This window comes from Staurois parvus, unplaced genomic scaffold, assembly GCF_062004578.1.
Source record: "Staurois parvus isolate SC_StPar_1 unplaced genomic scaffold, SC_StPar_1.0 ptg001422l, whole genome shotgun sequence".
Lineage (NCBI taxonomy): Eukaryota > Metazoa > Chordata > Amphibia > Anura > Ranidae > Staurois > Staurois parvus.
The window spans coordinates 148,286-168,617 of NW_028319218.1; the positions used below are offsets into that span (position 1 = coordinate 148,286).

At 45.8% G+C, this 20,332-nt stretch overlaps 1 protein-coding gene across 1 annotated transcript in view; it reads right to left on the reverse strand.

Annotated features, from left to right (window-relative positions):
- Window positions 1-20,332, reverse strand: part of ITGA11 (integrin subunit alpha 11) — a 255,723-nt gene that overhangs the window by 71,036 nt on the left and 164,355 nt on the right. Inside the window, exons 14-16 of the mRNA XM_089662070.1 lie at window positions 12,222-12,425; window positions 8,549-8,679; window positions 1,146-1,312 (exon numbers count right to left, since the gene is read on the reverse strand). Coding sequence (XP_089518196.1) covers window positions 1,146-1,312; window positions 8,549-8,679; window positions 12,222-12,425 — 502 coding nt within the window. The remainder of the gene's footprint in view (window positions 1-1,145; window positions 1,313-8,548; window positions 8,680-12,221; window positions 12,426-20,332) is intronic.

Below are 20,332 nucleotides of genomic sequence, written 5' to 3' on the forward strand. Positions count from 1 at the left end.
TTAACTCCGCCCCCAGTTCAGTCTTCCTTCCTGTGTTGGGTGCTGATACACGGAGAGGCTTCCAGCGCCCTGCCGCTCTGCATATTGGGCTCTACATCACTCCTTACAGAGAGAGTTCCAGCGCCCAGCACCCCACTGCCACTCTAGGTGTTGGGCACCACACAGTATTGCAGCTGTCCCCAGAGCTCCGATCTTGGGCCATAGGTCCAAACAAAGACAGCTAATTAAAAAACAAGGGGTGCCAATGCGATAAGGCGACCCTGTCCCCCATGAGCATTGTGGCTTGTCAATATGCACTTTCCAGTCTGGTGTTTTGATGTTAATGTTTTTAATGTCTTTCAACAGGGGAATCCTCCTGGGTTTTCTTCCTTTAAGCACGCCGTCTCTAAAAAAAAAAATGGCGGCTGGCGCGATCAGACACTGGGGTACCTTGACCTTTGGAGTTCAGCTTATATCACCTGGAAGTTTTCCTTGCTGCTCTTTGTCTACCATTCTCGCTATCCCCCTGTTCAGTCTGGGGTCCATTTTCCCCTTGTGCCCAAGTCCAAGGAGGTTGGCTACATTCCCAAGGACGCTAGGGTTGCTAATAAAATTTGCAATAATTTTTTAGCACTTTGTCTATAGAGAATAAGAATTTAAAAGCACTTGCAGGCCGAAAGTTTAGAGTTGAAAAAAACAAAAAAAAAACAAAAAGGTCCCTAACTCACAATCATACATACAGTACATACACATACTAGGGACAATTTAGACAGGAGCCGATTCACCTACCAGCATGTCTTTGGAGTACCCGGAGGAAACCTACACAGGCACAGGGAGAACATGCAAACTCCAGGCAGTTGGTGCCGTGGTTGGGATTCAAACCAACGACCCGAGTACTGCCAGGCGGAAGTGCTAACCATTTACCATTTAGTAGTGCCAGCTATTACCATTACAGCAGCCCCTCAGGTATGAGATGTATACACTTACATTGCGCCAATCTGGGCCAAGTATGCAAAAAAAAAAAAATCAGACCTGGAGTTTAGGTTGCCTGTTGTCACTCAGCAGTTTGCTCATACTGTACATAATCTGAATGTCCAAAGAAGGGCTGTATATGGCTCCCTTCCTTATCATTCCTTCTGCATAGTACATAGGATGCGGTCACCTACCCACACTCTGCCCCTGGAACTGGGGTGCTTTAAACATCGGAGAGAAGCAGATGAATGCCGCCATGCAAGTGGCTTCCCGTCCGTTCCTGTGGCACTCTTTACTGAAAATGTTGATTTTCGGCGGCTCAAATCGAATGGTCGCGTTAATCCGTACAACGCTGCGAGTCCTGCCGATAAAAGCACAATGTATCATTATTTTATTTATTTCATGTACTTATATAGCGCCGTCAATTTACGCAGCGCCTTACATATATATTGTACATTCACATCAGTCCCCGCCCCCGAGGAGCGTACAATCTAAGGTCCCTAACTCACATCCATACATACACATACTAGATTTAGACAGGAGCCAATTCACCTACCAGCATGTCTTTGGAGTGTGGGAGGAAACCGGAGTACCCGGAGGAAACCCACAAAGTCACAGGGAGAACAGGTGGTGCCATGGTTGGGATTCAAACCAATGACCCTAGTCCCTAACCCTCTAGGGCAGTGGTTCTCAACATTTCTAATGCCGTGACCCGTTAATACAGTTCCTCATGTTGTGGTGACCCCCAACCATAAAATTATTTACCCAGTAATTATAATTCATGAAGTGTCCTTTTACCTCCAATACTGCTGCTTTCTACACAGCAGCTGCTTTCTACACAGTAGCTGCTCTTTGCACATCGGAAATATGTGTTTTCTGATGGTCTTAGGGGACCCCTGTGAAAGGGTCGTTCGACCCCCAAAGGGGTCGCAACCCACAGGTTGAGAACCACTTCTCTAGGGGCGTACAATCTAAGGTCCATAACTCACATTCATACATACACATACTAGGGCCAATTTAGACAGGAGCCAATTCACTTACCAGCAGGGGCGGACTGACCATTTGGAAACTCAGGCGATGCCCGAGGGCCCGGGGTCAGTAGGGGGCCCCATGAGATGCCCCTGGTACCTTTTTCATAGGCTTTTTTGAGTTTGGGCAAGGACACAGGGGCCCCATGAACCCTTATTGCTCGGGGGCTCCAAGAGTTGTCAGTCCGTCCCTGCTTACCAGCATGTCTTTGGAGTGTGGGAGGAAACCCACGCAGGCACAGGGAGAACATGCAAACTCCAGGCAGGTGGTGCAGCGGTTGGGATTCAAACCAATGACCCTAATCCCTAACCCTCAAGGGGCGTACAATCTAAGGTCCCTAACTCACATTCATACATACACATACTAGGGACAATTTAGACAGGAGCCAATTAACCTACCAGCATGTCTTTGGAGTGTAGGAGCAAACCCAGGCAGGCACAGGGAGAACATGCAAACTCCAGGCAGGTGGTGCAGTGGTTGGGATCGGAACCAATGACCCTAGTCCCTAACCCTCAAGGGGCGTACAATCTAAGGTCCCTAACTCACATTCATACATACACTAGGACCAATTTACCTACCAGCATGTCTTTGGAGTGTGGGAGGAAAGCCACGCAGGCACAGGGAGAACATGCAAACTCCAGTCGGGTGGTACCATGGTTGGGATTCAAACCAACGACCCTAGTACTGCCAGGCAGAAGTGATAACCATTTAGCCACTGTGCTGCTAAACTTTTACTGACCATCATTTCTTTTTTGGACAGAAATCATATAGCACACCCACCTCAAAAAAAGAAAGATGGTGACCGTGATGGTGGAGTAAAGAAAGTTACATGTGATTAATTTTGTAATGTATGATCAGGGATGCCCATGGGGTGAGTACATGAAGGTGACCTGTATAAGGTCCCGGACCCATCAGGTCAACAGGGGCTGACTCGGCCATATTAGGTCAATAACTTATTGGCCCGGCACTAACAGCTGCTTTCCGACCCAAACCCAAGCTCATCCCTTGTGAGTGGGAACATCCAAAGGGCAAACTGTGAGCTAGCTTAGTCGCAGCTAGCTCTGGCTCTCATTTGCATGCTGAAAGGCAGAGCCAGCTGTCAATCAGGCAACTGGGTGGATCCCGACAATATTGTCGGGATCCTTCCAGAGCCTGGAGCAGCTCTGTGAAGTCAGGCAGCAGACTTCAGCCTGCTGTTAGCTGATTCTGGGTCACAGGACAGCAAAAGAAAGTGCAACCCTGTGATCCAGAAGAGAAGTGTGATCAAAGAAGCTTTGGCCCCTGTGACAGAGCCAACCGACACAGGGGCTTTTGAAGGGGACTGCAGGCTTGCCTTTTGCCTATGAACTATGGGCCCTGGCATCTGAGGAGGCTCTATTCTTTGGGAAGGTTGTGCCTAGGAGGGACCTTTGGAGTAGTTTTACTTCGGATTCAAGACCATATTTCCCCAAAACGTACAGGCTCTGAGAACTGGAGGACCAGGATACAGATTTGGGGTCTCTCTGCCAAAACCAGTATTGACTGCTTTAACCAGGGGCGGAATGACCATTTGGAAACTCGGGCACTGCCCAAGGGCCCGGGGTCAGTAGGGGGCCCCATGAGATGCCCCTGGTACCTTTTTCATAGTCTTTTTTGAGTTTGGGCAAGGACACAGGGGCCCCATATTCCCCTATTGCCCGGGGGCCCCATGATTTGTCAGTCCACCCCTGGCTTTAACCCACCCCCCTTCTAGACTCAGAGATTAAGAGCAGATGTTAATATAATCAGCTCAAAACAACCTGATGCTTAGGTCTCTTGCTGTAATCTGCTTATTAAAATGCTACGTGTTTGCCTTTGTCCCATTGTTAATTGAGTCACCTATTGTTTCTGTCTGTTCGCTACACTTCCTGGAGGTTCCTACATGATGGGATTAGTCTGGTGTTAGCGATACCTCCTTAGCAAATCAGCGTGGGATGTTTATCCCAATGTGTAAGATTTATTTTTATTGTTCATGTGGGGACTGCCCCTATTACTGAAGTGTATAAAAACCTGAATTTGTGATCAATAAAGAGTTCCACTTGTACCTAAACTAGTGTTGTTTAGTCCTTGGGTGCGATGGCCAGCTACAATACCTTGGTCCCGTGTCCCAGCAGTAAGGAAGTAGTCCCCTTACAGAGGCACTGAAGCAGAGTGCCAGGCGGTCCGTCACAGCCATACTTCTCTTTTATTAGTAACCGATCACAACCAAGCGACTCAAAATTGATTAAAATATCAAACAATGCAATGCACACGGTATTGTTCAGCACTTGCCCATCTACTGAAAATATCAATCTGTAGTATGATCAGTTCTCTGATTCACATGTTGTATGATCGATTGGAGAAAATTCAACTTGGCAGAGTCAAGAGTTCACATAGGGCTCGTTCACACTACGGCTGGGGTATAGGCAGGGGCGGACTGACAACTCATGGGGCCCCCGAGCAATAGGGGATCATGGGGCCCCTGTGTCCTTGCCCAAACTCAAAAAAGCCTATGAAAAAGGTACCAGGGGCATCTTATGGGGCCCCCTACTGACCCTGGGCCCTCGGGCAGTGCCCGAGTTTCCAAATGGTCAGTCCGCCCCTGGGTATAGGCAGCTGAGTCCAGGTTTTACTGCCCACCCACCTTAAGCTACAATGGCTGGCAAAAATGATACCGCCTGCCACGTTGGTTGCCGCCAAATGTGAATCTTTCAAGTGATTGGGGTTGTGCCGCAACCGCCTTGTTATTTTATTCTGGTTGATCAGTTTAATCTCATTAAATGAACAAATAATTGATCGTATTGATAAGTGTTTTGGTCACCGTTAAAGATGGCTCTTAACATTCTCAGCACATGGCTTAGACCAACAGAATCCACCTCTAACTGAGATATCCACCCACATGGAAGAAAAATATATTTGAAATATATTTTAAAAATATGGTTCCCAAATATATTGCCATATATTTGAAATGCTACAATTTTGGCCGTATTCAATATATTTCAAAGTATATTTAAATAAATATATATATATTTATTATTTATTTCATGTACTTATATAGCGCTGTCAATTTAAGCAGCACTTTACATATATATTGTACATTCACATCAGTCCCTAACCCTCAAGGGGCGTACAATCTGAGGTCCCTAACTCACATTCATACATACACATACTAGGGACAATGTAGACAGGAGCCAATTCACCTACCAGCATGTCTTTGGACACTGTGCTGCCCATACAGTGGGGCAAAAAAGTATTTAGTCAGCCACCAATTGTGCAAGTTCCCCCCCTTACAAAGATGAGAGAGGCCTGTAATTGGCATCATAGGGAGACCTCAACTATGAGAGACAAAATGAGAAAACAAATCCAGACAATCACATTGGCTGATTTGGAAAGAATTTTTTTGCAAATTATGGTGGAAAATAAGTATTTGGTGAATATGAAAAGTTCATGTCAATACTTTGTTATATATCCTTTGTTGGCAATGACAGAGGTCAGACGTTTCCTGGAAGTCTTCACAAGGTTGGCACACACTGTTGCTGGTATGTTGGCCCATCCTCCATGCAGATCTCCTCTAGAGCAGTGATGTGTTGGGGCTGTCGCTGGGCATCACGGACTTTCAACTCCCTCTAAAGGTTTTCTATGGGGTTGAGATCTGGAGACTGGCTAGGCCACTCCAGGACCTTGAAATGCTTCTTACGAAGCCACTCCTTCGTTGCCCAGGCGGTATGTTTGGGATCATTGTCATGTTGGAAGACCCAGCCACGTTTCATCTTCAATGCCCTTGCTGATGGAAGGAGGTTTGCACTCAAAATCTCACGATACATGGCCCCATTCATTCTGTCCTGTACATGGATCAGTCGTCCTGGTCCCTTTGCGGAGAAACAGCCCCAAAGCATGATGTTGCCACCCCCATGCTTCACAGTAGGTATGGTGTTCTTTGGATGCAACTCAGCATTCTCTCTCCTCCAAACACGACGAGTTGTGTTTCTACCAAACAGTTCTATTTTGGTTTCATCTGACCATATGACATTCTCCCAATCCTCTTCTGGATCATCCAAATGCTCTCTAGCAATCTTCAGACGGGTCCGGACATGTACTGGCTTAAGCAGGGGGACACGTCTGGCACTGCAGGATCTGAGTCCCTGGCGGTGTAGTGTGTTACTGATGGTAGCCTTTGTTACGTTGGTCCCAGCTCTCTGCAGGTCATTCACTAGGTCCCCCCGTGTGGTCCTGGGATTTTTGCTCACCGTTCTTGTGATCATTTTGACCCCACGGGGTGAGATCTTGCGTGGAGCAACAGATGGAGGGAGATTATCAGTGGTCTTGTATGTCTTCCATTTTCTAATTATTGCTCCCACAGTTGATTTGTTCACACCAAGCTGCTCGCCTATTGCAGATTCAGTCTTTCCAGCCTGGTGCAGGTCTACAATTTTGTTTCTGGTGTCCTTCGACAGCCCTTTGGTCTTCACCATAGTGGAGTTTGGAGTGTGACTGTTTGAGGTTGTGGACAGGTGTCTTTTATACTGATAACAAGTTCAAACAGGTGCCATTGATACAGGTAATGAGTGCAGGACAGAGGAGCCTCTTAAAGAAGAAGGTACAGGTCTGTGAGAGACAGAAATCTTGCTTGTTTGTAGGTGACCAAATACTTATTTTCCACCATAATTTGCAAATAAATTCTTTCCAGATCAGCCAATGAGATTGTCTGGATTTGTTTTCTCATTTTGTCTCTCATAGTTGAGGTCTCCCTATGATGCCAATTACAGGCCTCTCTCATCTTTGTAAGTGGGAGAACTTGCACAATTGGTGGCGACTAAATACTTTTTTGCCCCACTGTATATATATACACTGCTGCATGTTGAAATGTGTTTTTATTACAAAATATATGAAAAATATTTTTAAAAATAAACATTTAAAATATACTGTATGTCTTTATATTTTTTAATATATTGTTTTAAAATATATTCTTCAGATTTTTTTTAACCTATAAAAAAGTAATTTTAACATATATTTTTACCTATATTTGTAAATGCAGTCCAAAAATGCAGATTTGTATTTTTAAAGACCTACAGTATATTTGAAATGCATTTTTAAAAATATTTTTCATATATTTTGTAATAGTTCATTTCAACATGCAGATATATAAATAAATAATATCTATATCTATCTATATATATATATATATATATATATATATATATATATTGAATATGGCCAAAATTGTAGCATTTCAAGTATATGGCAATATATTTGAGAAGAATATTCGTAAAATATGTTTCAAAAATATTTTTCTTCCATATGGGCATTTTTAATGCACTGAACTTGGAAGCATTTATTCTGTTAGTCACTTCATGCTGCAGAAAGTCTGGTTACTTGAAAGAGTGGTCTCAAGTGGTCTCGAAACTGTGGCCCTATGCTATCCTATATCTGGTCCTTGGGGCAATATTCCTCCAACTGGACACCAAGAGTGGGGCATAATTCTTGCCACTAACACCAATGATGAGGGACTTTTGCTCCCACTGACACCAATGAAAGGCTACTATTCCTCCCACTAGACAGCAACACTGTGGCATAATTCCTGCCATGGACACCAATGCTGATACCAATGATGGGGCACTACTCCTCCCACTTCTACAAATCATTATTCCTTCCACTGAACACCAATATTGGGGCATAATTCTTGCTGCTGACACCAATGATGGGGCATTATTCCTCCCACTGAACACAAATATTGGGGCATAATTCCTGCTGCTGACACCAACAATGGAGCACTGTTCCTTCCACTGACACCAACATTGAGGCATATATCCTGCCACGGACACCAACAATAGGACACCAGTACCAGTGATGAGACACTATTCCTCACACTGCTACAAAGCACTGTTCCTCTCACTGGACACCAAAACTGGGGTATAATTTCTGCCATCGATACCAACAATGACACCAATTATGGGGCACTATTTCCCCCATTGACAGCAATGGTGAGAAATTATTCTCCCACCAAGCCTGAGGCATTGTTTACTAACCACTGATTCCGAGACATTTTCTACTCCCACTGGCTACAATGTGGCCCACCCAGAGGCGGACCGACCATTTGACTACGCTGCCTTCTCCACTCCTGATCCCCAGCTTGTTTGACCTATCTGCGGACTGACTTATCCTGCTGACCCTGTGTGTGACCTGACTACTCTTTGCTTGCCGATTCTGTACCTCGCTTACCCCACGGGACCGCTGCTCGTGACCCATCCTGCTAGGTCCCGCCGTCCTCCTTACATCTGGCTCTCCCGGTACCCATACATCCCCGGAGGTTGCCTCTGCCACTGGTAGGCCTGCTCGGAGGTCGTGACCTGGCCCTGGTCTGTTACAAGTCCATCCCCACCATCAGGGGCCCTGGTGAAAGCACAGACCGGGACTTAGATTCCACGCTTTGGGTAGGTCTGTCCAGTGGACTGCCAGAGGCACCACCTGGCGGATCATAACACCTATAGTCTGAATGTCAGTGAACTGGTCCTGTTTAGAGAAACTTAGAGACCCCTGACTTATAATAAATTTTGTCTGTATTAGTACATACCAAAGAAGAACAGCATTTCCCATAGAACCCACTGCCAGATCCACCAGGCCATCCTCATTCATATCCATCTCTCCATGAATGTTGCAGCCGAAATATTCCAGTGTGGGTGACAAGTCTGCTGCAGCAATGCGCTGAAAACATAAGAATACAAAAACAAAATTAAAGTGGTATTGAACACAAAAACAAAACACACAGATTAAAATGTTGAGGGCTGATAAGATACCTTGATGACCTCTTTGGAACAGATCTAAAGGTAAAATAAAATTTTTAACTGAACAAAAATGAATTGCTCTAAAAACAGAAATGTCACTTTATGATGGCAAAACAAACAATAGATGTATTGAGAAGTAGACACATTTTACAATGTTACAGAACTGTATAATGCATAGAATACATCATCTCCATATCTCAAAAGAGACCTGGTGCACTTAGTAGATGTCTTGGGGTGCTCAAAAGAAGACCTGGAGCTCTTAGTAGAAGACTTGGGGCACTCAGTAGGAACTGCAAGACACGTAGTAGAAGACCTGGTGCACCTAGTAGAAGACCTGGGGCACTCAGTTGAAGATCTGGGGCATTCAGAAGAAGACCTAGTGCACTCAGTAGAAAACTCGGGGCACTCATTAGAAGACTTAGGACACTCAGTAGAACACCAAGTACACTCAGTAGACAACTTGGGGCATTCAGTAGAAAACCTAGTGCACTCAGTAGAAGAGCTAGGGCACTCACCAGAAATCTTGGGGCACTCACTAGAAGACCTGGGGCACTCACTAGAAGACCTGGGGCACTCAGGACAACACCTGGGACATTCAGTAGAAGACTTAGGGAATTCAGTAGAAGACCTGGAGCATTTAGTAGAAGAGTTAGGGCACACAGTAGAAGACCCAGGGCACTCAGCAGAAGACTTGGACACTCACTAGAAGACCTGAGGCACTCAGTAGAACACCTAGGGCACTCACTAGAAGACCTGGGGCATTCAGTAGAAGACCCAGGGCACTCAGTAGAAACATGATGCACTCATTAGAGGACTTGGGGCACTCAGTAGAAGCCCTGGTGCATTCAGTAGAAGACCCGGGGCACTCAGTTGAAGTCTTGGGGTACCCAGTAGAAGACATGGACCCCTCAGTAGAAGACCTGGAGCACTCAGTAGAAGACCTGGGGCACTCAGTAGAAGGCTTGGAGAACTCAGTAGAAGACTCAGGGAACTCAGTAGAAGACCCAAGGCACTAAGCAGAAGACCCAAGGCACTTAGTGGGAGACTTCAGGAACTCAGTAGAGGGCCCAGGGCACTCAGTAGAAGACCAAGTACACTCAGTAGACAACCTGGGCACTCAGTAGAAGACCTAGTGCACTCAGTAGAAGACCCAGGGTACTCATCAGAAATCTTGGGGCACTCAGTAGAAAATCTGGAACACTCAGTAGAAGACATGGGGCATTCAGTAGAAGACTTGGGGCAAACAGTAGAAGACTTGGGGCACTCACTAGAAGACCTGGGGCACCCAGTAGAAGACCTGGGGCACTCAGTAGAAGACTTGAGGAATTCAGTAGAAGACTTGGGGAATTCAGTTGAAGACCTAGGGAATTCAGTAGAAGACCAGAAGCACTAAGCAGCAGACCTGGGGCACTCAGTGGAGGACTTCAGGAACCAATAGAAGACCTGGGACACTTAGCAGAAGACCTGAAGCACTCAATAGAAGACCCAGGACATTCAGTAGAAGACTTGGAGCCCTCAGTAGAAGACCTAGGGCATTCAGTAGAAGACCCAGGACACTCAGTAGAAGACTTGAGGCACTCAGTACAAGACCTGAGGCACTCAGTAGAAGACCCGGGCACTCTGTAGAAGACCTGGGGTTTTCAGTAGAAGACCTGGGGTATGTGGTCTGGGTGCCAGGGTCTACCAACACCCCTGGGAATAATCTCACCAAGACTGAAATTGCTAATGCAGAGGATGCCCACAATTTGTCTTGTATCATAGTGCAGACTTCTGAGAAAATCAGTCAGCCAGCGAGTCAAAAATCAGTCAGCCAATAATACAAGCAGGAAGTGACATTTCTGGTGGCATTCCATACACCAACGGCATAAGGAACACCTCCAGGTTGCCATATTGCATTGAATTTTACAGAAAATTACAGCGGCTGCAGGCTAAAATGGAAAGGTAATTTTTAATAACATTAAATTAGAACATGGCTTGTGTAGCAGGTGTCTATATCAGGGCTTAAAATTTTGAGTCTAGACCTACTAGCCAGGCACAAACCTTACTCTCCACCAGTTGCCCCACCCAACCTTGCCCAGGTCAGCCTCCAACCCCACCCCCGTCCCCCAACCCTGCCCCCACCACGCCCCCTTAAAGCTTATGAAATTACATTTTTTCTTTAGAAAAATATAAAACTGTATACAGTAATGTATATCCCAGCTCCCCTGTACTCCATTATAGTGATATGACATGTATACAATACTTACTCCTTGAGTCCCCCACAGCGGTGGAGAGGGTGTCTCCTCTCAGCGGAGGAGAGTGGACCTCTCCTGCACCTGTCCCCTCAGCGGCAGTGTCGAAGAATCCGGAAACCCGGAAGTTGGAAACCGGAACTCGGCTTCACAATGAGGCTTGGAGCGCAGCCGCTCCATTATCTGTGCTCGCCGGTAGAGAATTTCTCCTCGCATTTGGCGAGTGGCTTTTTCAAGCCCTGGTCTATATTATATTATTTTTTCTATTTGCTTTATTCTTAGATTGTAAGCTCCCAGGATCAGGCCCTCCTAGCCAGGGGCAGACTTGACAACTCATGAGGCCCCCGGGCAACAGGGGATCATGGGGCCCCTGTGTCCTTTCCCACACATAAAGCACACCCAAAAAAGCCTATAAAAGGTACAAGGGGCATTTCATGGGGCTCCCTACTGACCCCGGGCAGTGCCCAAGTGCTCAAATGGTCAGTCCGCCCCTGGTCCTATCCCTCTTGTATTGAACTGTATTGTTGCTGTATTGTCTCCCGTTATATTGTAAAGCGCTGAGCAAACTGTTGGCGCCATAAATCCTGTATAATAATAATAATATTTTTTCAATGAAAGTGGAGTTACCTTTAAAGTGGAAATATAGTTAAAAACTAACTAATGCTAAACCTTCTCTATGCCACATTCTATGCAGGAGTGCAGGAAAGAACTGACAAGAGCTGTGAAATGCTTGGGATGTGACGTCACCCATAGAGTCACTATGGGACTTCCGTTGTCAGCTGCCTCTTCTCCACACTCCCACACACTGCAGCCATGGATGACAGCTCAGCATGGGACTGGACCGGAGCGGCTGCAGAACAGGTAAGTACAGTGGTTTTGGTTTTACAGGGCTAGATAGATCAGGCTTGGAATGTGGGATAGAGTTGGTTTGGCGTTAGTTAGTTTTTGACCAGGGGCGGACTGACCATTTGGAAACTTGGGCACTGCCCGAGGGCCCGGGGTCAGATGCCCCTGGTACCTTTTTCATAGGCATTTTTGAGTTTGGGCAAGGACACAGGGGCCCCATGATCCCCTATTGCCCGGGGGCCCCATGAGTTGTCAGTCCGCCCCTGTTTTTGACTACAATTCCACTTTAGGTCAACGCTGATACAAAGTGTAAAAATGCGAAGGTGACATAGATCAATTAGATTTTTTATCAATCATATAAATATTTAGCAATTTAGATTTGTACCTGCTTGTATTTCTTCAATATGTTTTTCTTGAATCCGTGGAAGATATAAATGGCACCCTTATGGCCATCTTCTAGAGGTGCCCCGATCACCACGTCATTGAAAGAGTCTTGGTTTAGGTCTGGCACTGCAGAGATGGCATATCCAAAGCGTGAATTTTGTGAGCTGTCCAAGTCACGCAAAGCTCCATCTGGAACAAAGCGTTTCTGTAACAAGACCAGAACACAGTTCCACAATATAGTACAGTGTGTAGAAAAAGGAAGAGAACCCCTGTACTGAAAAAAGTCTGCAAATTCTGAAAACATTGGCTATTCCAAAACAATCTCAGCAGTGGGAATAATATTGTCCTTCACACATATGGAAGACGTTTGCTTGCAAAAACAAAATTAGTCAACAGCTCCCTGCCATCTCTTCGGAATTGTGATTATACGGTTTGCGTTTTGAATGCTACTACTTTACTGTATAAGTCCACTCAAAACTTTTTTTTTTAATTCTGATGGGTTAGACCAGGGGTGGGCAAACTTTTTGACTTGAGGGCCGCAATGGGTTCATTTATTGGACCCGGGGGCCGGACCAAGAGTAGATGAATGATGTGTATGTGTCATCCATAGTAAGTATAGTAATATTCCCCCATAGTAAGCATAGTAATTCATCCCCCATAGTAATTCATCCCCCATATAGTAATTCATCCCCCATATAGTAATTCATCCCCCATAGTAATTCATCCCCCATATAGTAATTCATCCCCTATATAGTAATTCATCCCCTATATAGTAATTCATCCCCCATATAGTAATTCATCCCCCATATAGTAATTCATCCCCCATAGTAATTCATCCCCCATAGTAATTCATCCCCCATATAGTAATTCATCCCCCATATAGTAATTCATCCCCCATAGTAATTCATCCCCCATATAGTAATTCATCCCCCATATAGTAATTCATCCCCCATATAGTAATTCATCCCCCCTATAGTAATTCATCCCCCATATAGTAATTCATCCCCCATAGTAATTCATCCCCCATAGTAAGTCATCCCCCATATAGTAATTCATTCCCCATATTAATTCATCCCCTATATTAAGTTCCCAAGTCCCCCCTGTGTCAATTCACTTACCTTTGCTCCGCGCGTTCCTCTCGCCGTGTTCCCGCGCCGTTCCGGTGTAGCATGAAAATCTGTCTCCTATGAGGATCTGTCCCCCTCGACGTATCTGCGCATGTGCCAGTTTCAGGCATTAGCAGCCGATCGGCGATCTCCGGCACATGCGCAGATACGTCGGGGGGGACAGATCCTCATAGGAGACAGATTTTCATGCTACACCGGTCTTCAGGGCGGACTGTGAGAGGAGCCTAATGGGAGCCTAGCTCCGCGGGCCGGATTAAAAGGTCCGCCGGGCCGTAGTTTGCCCATTGCTGGGTTAGAACATTGGTTAGTTGGAAATATCATTAGATGAGCAACAAAAAAGCTGGCTTCTTCTCCTCTCCCTCCCACTGGCTTTCAGCTGTTGTAGAGAGAGCCACAAAGGGGATCAGTGCCAGTAATTGCCCTCCCAATGCACCAATCACCATCCCTGTGCACCATATGTTCCCCCCTGCGTGCACCCACCCCCTGCAGATCTGCCGGCTTCATTTCCCCTTCCCACACGCAGCTGCAAGCACAGAATAGGATCCTTCAGACTGGAAAAGGGGGGAAGGGTCCAGTAAATATGTCACATTTACTAGCCCCCTTCCTTTCCTGAATGAACACAATGAGTGGGCGGTAGCAATTACTCAATGTGTTCATTCATACCTGAAGCATAGTAAACTGTGGGGGTTTTTTTTGGGGGAGGCGCCCTGTCAAGTTGGCTGTATGGGGCCCCGTGGTTTATTACGGCAGCCCTGCACTGGGGGATGGTTACTCGTTTGAATTGTCTCATTTCCATATTGTATTTAAATTGTTGTTTGTGTTGACTCAAGCAAATCAGTAAATGCTTATTCATGAAGGCTAATGACACCCAACACACTGGAGTCACTAAAATAAACACCTAAAGATTGTTGGGGTGATCTTCACTCTTAACTTGGAGTTGAAGGCTTATGATATGATCTTTATTTTCCCATAGTTGTACGGAAAGGGCCAACTCGGGAGGAACGTCACAGATATCTCTATGCTACGCAGCGGATTAAAAATCCGTCAGCATTTTTTAAACATTGTGAATTATTATTTTTGTAATATAAACAATGAGGAATAGTTTGCCGTGTTTTTTTTTTCACAAGAATTTGGCGAGAGCATAATGAATATTTTTCTGGGTTAAGAATTTGGCAGCAACAGCAAACTGAAGAACGTTTTCTGAGCTGACTTCCGCATTGCTGCACTTAGATGTTTACTTAATAATTCAGTGCAAAGTGCATTGACCAGAGGAGCCGATTCGATTTCAGGTCGCTCTAGTCAGATGATAAAAAAACGGAAACGAATCAACAACAGACTTAACCTTTTCACTGCCAGAGCCGTTTTAGCATACAGTGAAGGAAATAAGTATTTGATCCCCGGCTGATGTTGAATGTTCGCCCCTCACAAAGAAATGATCGGTCTAAAAATCGAATGTTCGGTGTATTGTAACACTGAGAGACAGAAGAGCAACAACAAATTCAGCAGAAATGCGTCTAACAAATGATGACTGATCTGCATGTTCATGAGGGAAAGAAGGATTTGATCCCCTATCATTCAGCAGGATTTCTGGCTACCAGGTGTCTTTCATACAGGTAACAAGCTGAGATTAGAAGCAGTCTCTTAAAGGGAGTGCTGCTAATCTCATTGTGTTACCTGTATAAAAGACACCTGTCCACAGGAGCCATCAAACCATCAGATTCCAAACTCTCCACCATGGCAAAGACCAAAGAGCTGTCCAAGGATGTCAGGGACAAGATTGTAGACCTACACAAGGCTGGACTGGGCTACCAAACTATGGCCAAGCAGCTTGGTGAGAAGGTGACAACAGTTGGTGCAATCATTCACAAATGGAAGAAACACAAAACAAGTGTCAGTCTCCCTAGGTCTGGTGCACCATGCAAGATCTCACCTCGTGGAGTGTCAATGATCATGAGAACAGTGAGGAATCATCCCAGAACTACACGTGAGGATCTTGTCAATGATCTCCAGGCAGCTGGGACCACAGTCACCAAGAAAACAATTGGTAACACACTACGCCGACAAGGACTGAAATCCTGCAGTGCCCGCAAGGTCCCACTGCTCAAAAAAGCACATGTCCAGCCCGTCTGAAGTCTGCCACTGAACATCTGAATGATGCAGAGGAGGACTGGTGGAAGTGTTGTGGTCAGATGAGACTAAAATCAAGCTCTTTGGCATCAACTCAACTCGTTGTGTTTGGAGGAGGAGCAATGCTGCCTATGACCCCAAGAACACCATCCCAACTGTGAAACATGGTGGTGGAAACATTCTGCTTTGGGGGGGTTTTTCTGCTAAGGGGACAGGACAACTGCACTACATCAAAGGGACGATGGACGGGGCAATGTACCATCAAATCTTGGGTGAGAACCTTCTTCCCTTAGCCAGGGCATTGAAAATGGGTCGTGTATGGGTGTTCCAGCATGACAATGACCCAAAACACACGGCCTAGGCAACAAAGGAGCGGCTCAAGAAGAAGCACATTAACCTCCCTGGCGGTATTCCCGAGTGTAGCTCGGGGTAACATTTCAGTACCAAAAGCGGTAACCCCGAGCTACACTCGGGCTTACCCTGCGGCACTGCTCCGGCATGTGTTCTTCACTTACCTTACCCTGCGCTCCCACGATGTGTCCCCTGCAGCGTCCCCGGCCATCTCCTCCGGCCGATGCCGGCATCCGGCTTCTGTGTCTTGTCCCTGTGACGGCGGGACGTACGGGCGCCGCCGCCGGCGGCGGCGGGAAATTTAAACATTTTAAAAAATGTCATTTTTTTTTTTTTACATTTTACATAGTAAAACATTGCTGTCTCAACCAATTTCACATACATTTTGTCCCGAGTGCTTTGTCCGGCACCCTGCCTGCATTTTGTCTGTTCTTTCTGCCTGGAAACTGAGAAACGTCCATGGCGTCCAAAAGGTGTCCCTTTAGGTCAAAAGCGGTTTAGATCAGCTAGAGAACAGCGATAGTAAATCAGAACCACTTGCAGAATTGAGTGATAATGATTCGTGGGGGAAATTCCTCATCAGACACTGAAAACGATTTTGCGACTGAGCTCAGCAATGTGCGAACTTGGCGCTCTATTTCACATTTCAGTGTTTTTGGTTTGATTATATTATTGAATTAAATTTTTTATTATTTTTATATTATTTTTATGATTATTTATTAAATTATAATTTATGATTTTGTGTTTCAAATTTTATCATACCCGGGATGTTTACTAGACTCTTGTTCGGACAGATTTCAGTGAGTTTTTCCTAAAAATTACAGCCTACAATAAAAAAAATACATATTTCCATGCAAAAAAATGGTACCGCTTTCAGCACCAAAAATCTGAAATAATCATACCGCCAGGGAGGTTAAGGTCCTGGAGTGGCCTAGCCAGTCTCCAGACCTCAATCCCATTGAAATTCTGTGAAGGGAGCTGAAAGTTTGAGTTGCCAAACGTCAGCCACCAAACCTTAAAGACTTGGAGAGGATCTGCCAAGAGGAGTGGGCCAAAATCCCTCCTGAGATGTGTATGAACCTGGGGGCCAACTCCAGGAAACGTCTGACCTCTGTGATTGCCAACAAGGGATTTGCCACCAAGTACTAAGTCATGTTTTGTGAAGGGGATCAAATCCTTCTTTCCCTCATGAACATGCAGATCAGTCATCATTTGTTAGACGCATTTCTGCTGAATTTGTTGTTGTATTCTGTCTCTCAGTGTTACACCGAACATTCCATTGTTAGACCGATCATTTCTGTGTAAGGGGCGAACATTCAGCATCAGCCGGGGAGCAAATACGCATTTCCTTCACTGTAAACACTATGGGGGTTGATTTACTCAAACTGGAGCGTGCAAAATCTGGTGCATCTCTGCATAGAAACCAATCAGCTTCCAGGTTTTTTTTTTTTCTTCAAAGCTTAACTAAACAGGCTGAAGCTATAAGCTGATTGGCTGCCATGCTCAGCTGCACCAGATTTTGCACTCTCCAGTTTTAGTAAATCTACCCCAGTATATTACCTAATATCTTGGTAAAATATAATAGATCAGGTTTGCGACGAATATATAGAAACCCAACAAGTCAAGCCTTAAAATTGTGTATGCCCATGAAATGGCGACAAACTTCAGTACCCTATATTTTCCATAGGTGTCGGTTTAAAAGCTCTACAGGTCATCAGTTTCGAGGTGAAAATGAATAATGAGCCTAGAATTACTGATTTCCGGCATGTGTGTCAATACAGTATGTAGGTGCAATCAATGATTTCGTGTGTAGGCGCCTCTGATGCAAGCATTCACATTTGAATGTGCGGGTATGGTGGTGGGTGGTGGGTGGGGCTCACATTTTTTTTCAGGGGCATTTGAAGTGCTTGGATGTAACTTACATTTTTTTTACACTTTATTCCCCTTTTTGTTTACTAACCTTTTTTTTTATTCATCACATAGGAGACAAAAAGTCCCCTACGTGATGATTTTTTTTTGGTGACAGGTTCTCTTTAATGAGACATAAAGAGTCTATAAGACCCCCAATGTCTCACCTTTCCTCCAATGAATCTAGTGGAGTGGAGATCACATACTGGCTTGGAAAAGTGACACCGGGACACAGAAGTGTCTGCATCAGACTAGCTCATGGATTAAATTGCAAGGATGACCTTGCTGATTCTCCAATCTCGGGATAGGATTTCCCAGATAAGTGCCCGGTGTGTGATTTCAGGTGTGATTTGCGAATTGAAATCGCACCTGAAATCGCATCTAATGAATGTGCGTGGAGGGAAGATGGACGCTGCTCATACCGATCCCAAGACGTCAGAGAGAGAAAGACGCCATGTTGTGCGTGGCCTCAGCCGTCACTTTCGCCATGCTCGCTAATGCGTTTCGCCCCACCCATAGGGGGCTGGGTCACAGAGGTGGGGCGAAATGCGTCAGTGGGTGGGGCAAACTGCGTCAGACAGCATGGCTGGAGTGACGGTTAAGGCCACACACAACATAGCGTCTCTCTCTCTCTGACTCCTTGGGATTAGCAGGTGCAGCGTCTATTTTCCCTCCACTCACATACATTTTCCAGCCTCTGGATTACTTGGGGCGCTGTTCCCCTTTTTCCTTGCTGGTGGGGCGATCGCAATTTTTTTCAGCTTTGAGCCGTGCCGTAAGCTTTGCCATGCCGTCTAATGAATGTGAATGTTGTGTCTTACCACGTGTGATTTGCTGCGGCGCGATTTCTAAAGCAGCTCTCGCATGACTTTTGCTGCAGTTTTGTTACGATTTCACATACATAGAATAGAATGCATAGAATGAATCTCGCGCTGCAAATTTGCAAGAATTCATTGAAAATCTTCACAAGTCGCAATAAAGTCTTCAGAAATGGCACCTGAAATTGCACACAAACCGCGCAATTTTAAATCGCAATGGTGTGACCGGTGACTATATCTGGCAAGGGCCTCCCCAGGAATCTGGGAGTTGTGCTGTGAGGAAGGGGGAGGCAAGTGATGGGTCACTCCGAAAGGGTGTAAGGCTGTCAGGTTAGTAGGATTAAGCTTGGTTGCGATTTGAAATTGCGCGTTTTGAAGATTTGTTTTAGATTTCCCAAAGATTTCTTGCGTTTTCCATTGCGTTTTGCAGTGCGATTTCTATTGTAGTCTATGTGTGAAATCGCAACAAACTGCAGAAAAAGTAATACAAGAACTACTTTTGAATGTGCGCCACAGCAAATCGCGTATGTCCAGACACTCACATTCCCCCATCACATGTCCCCCATCAGCATGCCCCTCTATATCAGGTGTCCCCATTAGAGCACCCCCTACATCAGCTGCCCCCTTACATCAGGTATCCCTATCAGAGTGCCCCCTTTACATCAGATGTCCCCCATCAGTATGCCCCTCTATATCAGGTGTCCCCATTAGAGCACCCCCTAAATCAGTTGTCCCTATCAGAGCACCCCTATACATCAGGTGTCCCCATTATAGTGCCCCCATACCTCAGCTATCCCTATTATAGTGCCCCCTTACATCAGGTATCCCTATCAGAGTGACCCCTTTACATCAGTGGTCTCCATCAACATGCCCCTCTATATCAGGTGTCCTCATTAGAGCACCCCCTACATCAGTTGTCCCTATCAGAGCACCCCTATTCATCAGGTGTCCCCATTATAGTGCCCCCATACCTCAGCTATCCCTATTATAGTGCCCCCTTACATCAGATGTCCCCCATCAGTATGCCCCTCTATATCAGGTGTCCCCATTAGAACACCCCCTACATCAGTTGTCCTATCAGAGCACCATTATACATCAGGTATCCCCATTATAGTGCCCCCATACATCAGATATCCCCATTAAAGTGCCCCCTTACATCAGGTATCCCTATCAGAGCACCCCTATACATCAGGTATCCCCATTATAGTGCCCCCATACATCAGATATCCACATTAAAGTGCCCCCTTACATCAGGTATCCCTATCAGAGTGCCCCCTTTACATCAGATGTCCCCCATCAGCATGCCCCTCTAGACCAAGGTGTCCCCATTAGAGCACTCCCTACATCAGCTGCCCCCTTACATCAGGTATTCCTATCAGAGTGCCCCCTTTACATCAGATGTCCCCCATCAACATGCCCCTCTATATCAGGTGTCCCCATTAGACCACCCCCTACATCAGTTATCCCTATCAGAGCACCCCTATACATCAGGTGTCCCCATTATAGTGCCCCCATACATCAGATACCCCCATTCTAGTGCCCCCTTACATCAGGTATCCCTATCAGAGTGCCCCCTTTACATCAGATGTCCCCCATCAGCATGCCCCTCTATATCAGGTGTCCCCATTAGAGTACCCCCTGCATCAGTTGTCCCTATCAGAGCACCCCTATACATCAGCTGTGCCGATCAGAGTGCCCCTTTACATCAGGTGTGCCCATCAGAGTGGCCCCTTACATCTCAGACACTCACATTCACATTCATTAGATCCAATTTCAGGTAC